At 50.6% G+C, this 9,406-nt stretch overlaps 1 protein-coding gene across 1 annotated transcript; it reads right to left on the reverse strand.

Moving 5' to 3' along the window:
* Positions 1-5,516: 5,516 nt before the first annotated feature.
* LOC138727265 (protocadherin beta-15-like) lies at positions 5,517-7,949 on the reverse strand. The gene has a single exon (XM_069869559.1). It carries the CDS (start codon positions 7,947-7,949, stop codon positions 5,517-5,519), a length of 2,433 nt encoding a protein of 810 aa, XP_069725660.1.
* Between the last annotated feature and the right edge of the window lie 1,457 nt (positions 7,950-9,406).

Genomic DNA, 9,406 nt, shown 5'->3' on the forward strand with positions numbered 1-9,406 from the left:
CTAATGTTAGAGACATAATTAACCAATTAGATTTTGCCAAATGTGCTTATCAATGAACCTGAGCAATATAATGCGTGCCTTCTGATGAATAAACGAAGCTTGCTTATCAATCATATTGGTTGTGCGAGTCTTCCCTCCGGCAAGAAAATAGCAACAGACTTCAAGGGGAAAAATGTATTGTATCAACCCTGGAAGCAAGGTCAAGCTTTCTAGAACGACTGCAAAATCAGTGCCCTACACCTGCTGGTGCTTCAGAGCAATTTGGACAATGCCCTTCATAATATTCTTTGATGTCTGACCTGTCCTGAAGTGCTCAGGCAGTTGGACTAAGAAGATTTGGTAGAGTTCTCCCAACTAAAATAGTCCATTCCATTCCATTCCACCTCAATACGGTACTGCTGGCATATTTCCAAGGAAATCCCAAGGACACAGCTCCCACACAGCCTTCTAAATGGCCAAGGAAAGTCTAGTGTGCTTTACTGTTTTCCTATACAGAAGATGAGTCCAGCCGCTCTCACAGGGGAGGGGCCCTAAGAGCAGTCTCTCAGACAAGTCCTACCCACCACATTGCTTCCTGAACAGCACCTCTGATAAGCACCTCAGGAAAGTCCAGCAGCCTGTTGAGGCCCTCCAATAAAGGAGACAACATTTCCCCTCTCACATGGTAAAAACCATAATAAATCATCTGGTTCAGAACCGCATCAGACACCTGGATGCTCGAGATCAAATGATCCCAGAAGCAGCTGAGTTAGACCAAGAGGTGCTGGTTCCTCAGGGTCTCAGTGAGACTGAGAGAGACACAGACACTGTCTCAGATGTCAATCACACCTTCTTCATTGTCACTCATGCTATCAGAGATCTCCAGAGATAATGCTCTGTCCCTGTAGATGAGGAGAACCCTGGGCAGTCACTTCAGGCAGGGCTCCAGCCATGCACAGCAGCCATGCAGACCCCCGTCAAACAAAAGCAAGATTGCCCCCGTTTCAGTCATTCAAGCCATTTTAAGACTTTCATGCAGGAAAGTGATTCTACTCCTCACTTCAGCTGTCACACTAAAAGAAGTTTGGAGGTAGAGCTCTTGTTCACATGTGGCTTTCTCTCTGGCAGGAAGTGGGTGCTGCCTGCAGGTTCCATGGTTCCAGTGAGCTGGCTGAGTTTCTGCTGCTGACCAGGGATTTTGGAGCACAACACAGCACAGCAAAGGCCTGTGCCTTTCCACATTAATTGGATTGTAGATCACTCAGTTCTCCATGTACAATGGTCTTCTGCTCAGAATCACTTCATCAGACCAGGCTCAGGACTTATCTTTTTATGGGGGCCTTGCAGAAGGCACAGGTCCAGTCCTCTGCATTTCCTGACAGCAAAGCCTCCTCCTGGCTACAGTTTTCACCCACCAAATGCCCACCTCCTGATGACGCAAAAGGAAGATGTCTGTTGTCTTTGTGATATCCACACCTCAAAACATTTAGCATCAAAACATTTGGTGTTGAAAAAACAAACAGTTGACATCCACAGACGGAGCTGTCAGAAAAGTTGGAAATTTCACTCCTCAACCTTACTGATTTGCGGGGCCTTTACATACCCAACACCACTGTTCGAGGAGGGACCAGGTCCCCCTGACCTGGATCTAACTTAGCCCTGTTACAGCCAGAAGCTCAGTGCTCGGAAGAGCCACAGAGGCCTGACAGCAAATCCCTGTTCCCACAACTTTCCTGAATGCTCTACCAAATGTGTCTCCAAACTGAAGAAATGCCCCTGCTCAACCTTAATTCAGCCAAGGGAGAAATAGAAGGAAAAAGGTTTTTGAAAAATATTCACAGAGCTTTCCCAGAACATCTCCACAAAGACTGCTGGCTCCACACAAGGCATTCACGTGTTCTCTTTATTTCACTTTTGCACACAAAGTCGTCCCAGATTACAACAGTACAGTTCATAACTGCAGCCCAACACTGTGGGAGGGTTTCCAAACACTCTCTGCCAGTCAAACATTTTCTTACTATACATGAGGTTACAGTCCTTAAGAGAAATTGGCAAGACAATGCTCAAACACAGTTCACAAAGTAGAAAGAGCCAAAGGGAGAAAGCAAATGCTCTAACACAAACCCAGAAAATCATAGTGGGACAGCTTTCCACTACCATCAAGAAGCCTCTCTACTCAGAACAACAATGACAAGAGGAAACTCAATGGCCTGTTTCCAACTTCATCTCCATGCTACCTTCAGACAAAATCCTTTGAAGCAATTCCTGGTGCTTCCTCACTCTCCACACAAAGACAACAAACATGTTTTCACAACTCTACACTTACAGCCAATGAACAGGCAATGCCACTGTGCCAAAAGCCAAGCAAGAGGGGCAGAAGTCCATCTGGGCCCTACAGGAATCTCGTGGAGCTCAAGTGGAGAAATAAATTCTATCATCTCTGGAAGCAAGATCAGGCTTTGCAGGAAGATTGCAGACCTGTGGCTTGTGTATGCAGGGAGAACACACCATAGACCAAAGCTCAGTTAGAGGCAAAACTGGCCAGTGCTGTCTCAGACACCAAGATAGACTTTTTCGATATGTTTATAGTAGAACGCGGTCTAAGAAAAATTGGATTGATGCTTGTTGAAGATGGTCACCTAACCCTGGGCTGCTCAGTCTACTGAGGTGGAGGACCATGAGGGTGGGAACAGCGACTTTTCCTTCATGGATGTTGAAATTGTCAGAGATCAGCTGTATCAGCTGAATATTCTCAGGTGCATTTGCCCTGATGGGGGCCCTCACAGATATATTTCACAGATATATTTCCAAAGAAATCCCAGTTTAATCCCTTTAAATGCTGAGAACAATGAGTAGAATTGCTCCAGGCAGGACTTCAGCCATGCACAGCTGTTGAGAAATGGTTAAACGAGCAAGGACATATTCCTTTGGAGGAATTGTACAAGCAGGCTCCTAGCTGAACAATAGTTGGGAGCGGTTGGCTGTACAAGCAATTCCCTGGTAGAACATTAAGTTTAACTATAGATAAGCTAGCGTGTTCATGGATGCAGAAACCGTAACAGTATGCTGCGTTCTTGATCATAGTGGTCGCACAAGATGTTAAGAGTAAAATAGCGCATGACGGGTAGTGATATATTAGTATAAGGGGGGATGGATATTCAATATGCTTGTAACCATGGAACATATAATTATGTGTTTGATCAACCAATGAAAATATAATACAATGATGTAATCAAGTAGAAGAAAACTATATAACCTGATTCTTTCTCAATAAAGACGGCCTTGCTTTATCAATCATATTGATTCGATCGCTTGGTCCCTCCCGTCCCGGCACACAGCAGCCACACGGATCTTGGTCATAGAAAAGGAAGAGTGCCATCTGCTTCAGTCATTCAAGCCCTTTTAGGGCCTTCCTGCAAATAAACAATTCTATTCCTCATTTCTGGTGCCATAGTAAAAGATGTTCACACACAGACTTCTTGCTATTAGGTGACTTACTCACCACCAGCAGCAAGCTGGTGTTGCCCCCAGGCTCTGCGGTTACAGTGAGTTGAGTTAACCCTTCTGCAAAGGATTTTGTGACACCGATAGGGCAGTCAAGGGAAGGCTGATAGGTTGCCCAGGGAAGTGGCTGAGGGACTGTCCCTGGACATGGCCCTGAGTGGACATAAGGACATATGTAGCGGTGGAATTGGTCATGTTAGGTTAACGATTGGAATCTTTGCTCTCTAGGATCTTTTCCAACCTAAATGACTCTATGAATATACACAGGTTAAATGGACAAGAAATCATTTACTATTCACTGTACAATGGTCTTCACTACAGCAGCCGGCCCTGAGGATTTAACGGTTTTCTCAGACCCTTGGCAGAAGGGATGGCTGTAGTCCTCTCATTTCCCTCTTCCTGGTAGCAGTTTTTCACCACAAAATGCCCATATCCTGCCACTCTCCCAAATACTGCCCCAAGGGAACAACTATGCTCTTTTTGAGCCATCCATCTTCTGAAACTCCTACACCTTTAGTGCCACAGACAATTTGTGCTCCAACACCTCACTAGTGCCATCCCCAGACAGAGCAGTCAGGACAGTTGGGAATTTCACTCACAAAGGTCACGGCTATGCAGAGCCCTTTGCACACCCAGGGCTCCTCTTAGGGAAGGGACAAGGTTCCACTGACCTGAATATAATGGGGCCCTGTCACAGCCAGAAGCTCAGTGCCCTGAAGACCCACAGAGTCTTGCCAACAAATCATTGCTCCACACAGGTTCCCTCAATGCTCTCTCAGGCATGTCTCCAAACAGAAGAAATGGACCCAATCAACCTTACATCAGCCAAGGGACAGCAGGAGAAAATGCTGCTCAGCCTTTGAAAAACATTCACAGACCTTTCCCAGAAGGAACATCTCTACAAAGACCCCAGTCTCCATACAGGCATTCAGGTGTTCCCTTTATTTCAACTTTGCACACAACAATATCCTGGTTTACAATGGTACAGTTGATAACTGCAGCACAACACAGTGGGAGGGTTTCCAAGCATTCCGTGCCAGTTAAACTATCCATTATAATAGAGGGGTGAGAGTCCTTCTTCAGAGGAATCCACAAGACAATGGTCAAACACAGTTCAGAGAGTAGAAGGAGAAAGGGTAAAACCAAAAATACAAACGCTCTAACACAAATCCAGAAAAACAGACCAGGTCTGCTTCCAGCAGACAGCAGTGAAGCCGGTGAAAGCTCTGAAAGGAATGTCCTGTAGAAGCATATAAGGACTTCAGCTTTGCCATTCCATCGATACCAAAACCACTATGATACATAGTTCCAAGGCAATCCCAAGGAGGCAGCCCACCCACACTTTGACTATGGGTCAAAGGAAGATCTCGTGCACTTTACTACTGAAGATGAGACAGCACTACTCAGACGCTCAACATGTCACTCTTGCCTGCTGCGCTGGAATTCTGTGCACCACAATGTGTGCATGGGAGCGCCCTCCTGCTTCCCTTGGCAGCCTTTATGCAGCTATGCAGTCACACAATGGCTGGACAGAAAGACAGAGACACCAGAAGGCAAAACACAGATTTCATGCATCTCAGGCAGAGGCATCCAGAACCCAGAGCAGAAACAGCTCCATGCACGCATCACCTTGTAACACAATACTCACAAATTCCTTGCTTTTCTGACCCAGAATGAGGGCTACACGCATTTCAGTAAGGATCTTGCCATTGCGTTACAGCACAGAAAGAGATTGATGACCTTGGCCTACAGTGGTAGCAATGGAATGAAGCCCACTCTGAAAGCATCTGAGAAACGCCTGTAATAGAGCTGAAATATTTTATCATCATAATTAAGGAGACTTTAGCTTCTTTGAGTTTTTTCTGTCTTTTGGAGGAGGGACACTTTTTCTCCTGATATCAGTAACTACAGGGTGGGAAAAATGATGCCAACCGTAAAGGCAGATTAACTCTAGGGAAACCATTGCCACAGGTTATAGCCTGGAGCGCTTCCTATCACCAAGGCCTGAAGCCTCTGCCTGTGCTGACTGCATGCTAGTTAAAGGAAAGAGTATTGAACTGTTCTGCAGAGAGCATCCCTGCGTTCTCTGGTGCCACATCCTCAGTGGTGAGAGGGTCTTCAGGAAAATCCTGTTCACAATCAGTGTCCCCGCCCAGGGCACAGTGCTGTGGTGGCAGGCTGGGCAGGATGGGCTTCAGGAACTTGAACTCGCTGTTGCCTGAGCCAGTTGTGAGGTTGATCTCGTAGCAATAGGGATGGGGCAGGGTCCCTGCAGAGGCTGCATCAGCCAGGCTGCTTGGCAAGTTGCTGGCAGCATAAAGCACATGCCCATCCTTGAGTTGCTTTCTCTTGCACGCTTTGCAGGCGATGAAGGTTGCCACGGATGCGAGGAAGAGCAATGAGACAAAGACCAAGGAAATGATTAAATAGACTGTCAGAGAGTCTTCTTCATCCTCCATGTCCAGGCTGCTGTGTGGTAGTCGCACATCTGAGAAGTCATTGAGCAGAAGTGCACTCAGTGCTGCTGTGGCCGACAGCGGTGGCCGCCCATTGTCTCGCACCAGGATGATGAGCTTCTGCTTCACAGTGTCTCTCTCCGTCACTGGCCTCCTCAGACGCACCTCCCCACTTTGGGCACCCACCACAAACAGACCGGGGTCAGTGGCCTTCAGCAGTTGGTACGAGAGCCACGAGTTCTGCCCAGAGTCGGCATCAACAGCCACCACTTTGGTGACCAGGTACCCCGCCTCAGCGGACATGGGCACCAGCTCGCTGGATGCTGGGCTGCTGTCCTGGGCTGGATGCAGCACCAGTGGGGCATTGTCATTCTCATCCACCACAACAAGGCGGACAGTGACGTTGGCACTGAGAGGAGGAGATCCTGCATCAGAGGCAACCACCAAGACCTCAACCTGCTTCAGCTCCTCGTAGTCCAGAGGTCGCAGCACAAACACGTGCCCATTCTCAGAGTTCACAGAAATGCAGGAACAGGGAGGCTGCTCTGTGGGTTGAGCTGGTGCCAGGGAATAAGTCACCTTGGCATTGGGGCCTATGTCAGCATCTGAGGCATACACGGTTCCAACAAGAACAGTGGGGATGTTGTTCTCATGCACATACATGTTGTATGATGTCTGGTTGAAGACAGGTGCATTGTCGTTGACATCAGAGATGTCCACCGTGAAGGTCTGGGTGGTGGTGAGAGGAGGTGACCCTGCATCTGCTGCTGTGACAGTTACAATGTAGCCTGCGGTCTCCTCCCGGTCCAGTGTGCTCACAGTCACCAGCTCATAGTAATTTTTATAGGCAGGCCGCAGGAAGAATGACAGCTGCTCCTCAAGGGCACAGGTGACCTTCCCGTTGGCTCCAGCATCACGGTCCCTGACAGTGAAGAAGGCGACCACTGTCCCAGGTAATGTGTTCTCGGGGAGGGGGCTGCTGAAGGAACTCACCACCAGCTCTGGTGCATTGTCATTCACATCCACCACCTCCACCAACACCTTGCAGATAGCAGAGAGGCCTCCACCATCCATGGCCTGCACACTAAACTCGTGTTTCTCTGTCATCTCAAAGTCCAGAGGCTTCATGAGATTAATTTCACCACTCTTGGCATCAATCTCAAACGCAGAGGAGCTTTGGCTACCCCATTGATAAGAGATGTCCCCATTAGCACCCACATCCAGATCAGTTGCTACCACACTCAGAACCACGGTGCCCTCGGGGGCATTTTCCAAAACCTGGCCAACGTACCTGTCCTGTGTGAAGACAGGAGGATTGTCATTTGCATCCAGAACAACAACGCGGATTTCGGCGCTCCCACTCCTCGCTGGTGAGCCACCATCCACTGCGAGAAGAATGAAACCCACCTCCTCCTGCTCCTCTCTGTCTAGAGGCTTTTCCAAAACCAGTTCCAAGTACTGATCACCGTCAGCACGATTCCCAAAGGAAACACTAAAGTATTCGTTCCAGGGAGAGATGCTGTAAGACTGGACGCTGTTACTGCCAACATCCAAGTCCTCAGCCACCACCAGAGGAAAACGCGAGCCGGGGTTGCTGGTCTCAGGGATCCTAAGCGTGACCTGCTCGTCCGGGAAGCGGGGCGAGTGGTCGTTGACGTCCCGCACGGCCACCTCGATGCGGAAGAACTGCAGCGGGTCGGCCAGCAGCAGCTCCAAGGGCAGCGTGCAGGCGGGCGCCTGGGCGCACAGCTCCTCCCGGTCGAGCCTCTCGGCCACGACGAGGCGGCCGGTGGCGCGGTCCAAGCGCAAGCGCTGCCGGCCGTCCTCCGAGGCCAGGCGGGCGCGGCGAGCCGAGAGCTGCGCCGGGGCCAGCCCCGCGTCCTCGGCCACGTCGGCTACGAGCGAGCCGCTCGGCGCCTCCTCGGCTACGGAGTAGCGCAGGGGCTGGGAGCGAGCGTGCGGCAGCGAGAGGAGAGCAGAGAGACAAAGCACTTGCCTTGCGATCGCCATGGCGGGGCGGCGGGCGGGCTCCGGCGGGCGGCTCGGGCGCGCCGTCCTCGGCGGCGAGCGGCGCCCGGCAGCGGCGAGGGCGGCGGCGAGGGCGGCGGCGAGGGCGGGCGGGCTCCCTGGGGCCGAGTGCGGCTGGCGGCCCGGCAGCAGCTGGCCCGGGGCCCCGCTCGCCGCCGCTCGCCGCCGCCCGGCTGCGCTGCGCTGGGCAGGGCCGGGCCGGGCTCGGGCGCCTCCCCGCCCGCAGCCGCTCGGCGCCGCCTTGGCCGGGAGCTCCCCCCTGCGGGCCGCGGCGGGACTGCGCCTCCCGCCACCGCCACCGCCACCGCGCTTCCCTCTCGCCGAGACACACGCTCCGCGCTCCGCTCGCCGCACCCGGCGGCCTTGCAAGGGCTCCAGAGGGCTTTGTGCTCAGCGACCGGGCTGAGCTCCTGCCCCGGGGGGAGGAGGCGGCGCCGCAGGGCTGGGAGATAAAAGGCAGCGAAGCACACAGGGAGGTCACTAATTAGAGCCCCGGATACACAAACGCTAACGGTCCGCAGCTAACGGAGACAGCAGCAAAGCCCAGGGATCTAAGGACACTCAGCGATGGCACATTAAAGGGACCATTCTCATAGACAATGGGAAGAGGTTCAGACAAAACCTTTTTAAACTAGAAGGCGGCATAAACATTGCCTTGGATGAACCGAAAGGGTCTCATGGGAAAGGGGAATTTTTTTCTGAAATGCACCGGAATTGTTCCCCCCTATTCCAAACAGAGAGACCGCTTGAAGGCTCCTTAAGCAGCATCTCTCGGACCTCAGCTTCCCACAGAAAATCGCCCTCCACCCTTCTCTGCCTTCTGAGAATGTCCTGCTTCCAAGTTGCACTGATTTCCCTTGCTTAAAAACTACTCCACAATGCACGGATTGATTTTCGAAATTCTGCTCTTTGCGCTCTTCCCTCTTCTCTCGCGGCACCGAGACCTGTCCTCAGATCGCGCTTTTTCCCCTGCATAAAATCCACTCCGAATGCGCCGTTTGATATCTGAAATCCTGCTTGGAGACTGACTAGTGATCTTCCACACACCACACACACCCGAGGGACTTCCAAGAGGGTTTTTATTGCGTTAATTGACATCAGGCGTTTGATTGTTTAAATGTGCTAGGACAGGAAATATCACATACACTTCACAGCTCTTTATCGATTAACGAAGGCAAAAGAAAACAGAAAGATACTCAAGCCTCGTCTTCTACAGTGCCTCAAGCCGAGTGTAAAAGCTTGTTTCACTGTAAAACTATAAACAGCACTTTTAGTTCCCTTCGACTTTATACTCAACAATCCGCAAATGTTACCTTGCACTTTACATTATAAAAGAAAACGAATACATTTCTTAAAACCCAAGCTTTATCGTTTGAGGAACCTGTGAACTACCGGTTAAAAGTGCGAAGACTGTCAGTATCAGTCGTTTCTAATGAAAT

The sequence above is a fragment of the Phaenicophaeus curvirostris genome, chromosome 15 (assembly GCF_032191515.1).
Source record: "Phaenicophaeus curvirostris isolate KB17595 chromosome 15, BPBGC_Pcur_1.0, whole genome shotgun sequence".
NCBI lineage: Eukaryota > Metazoa > Chordata > Aves > Cuculiformes > Cuculidae > Phaenicophaeus > Phaenicophaeus curvirostris.

Coding starts and splice junctions, on each gene's coding strand:
- LOC138727265 (XM_069869559.1), bottom strand. CDS start 7,949: ATGGCGATCGCAAGGCAAGTGCTTTGTCTCTCTGCTCTCCTCTCGCTG.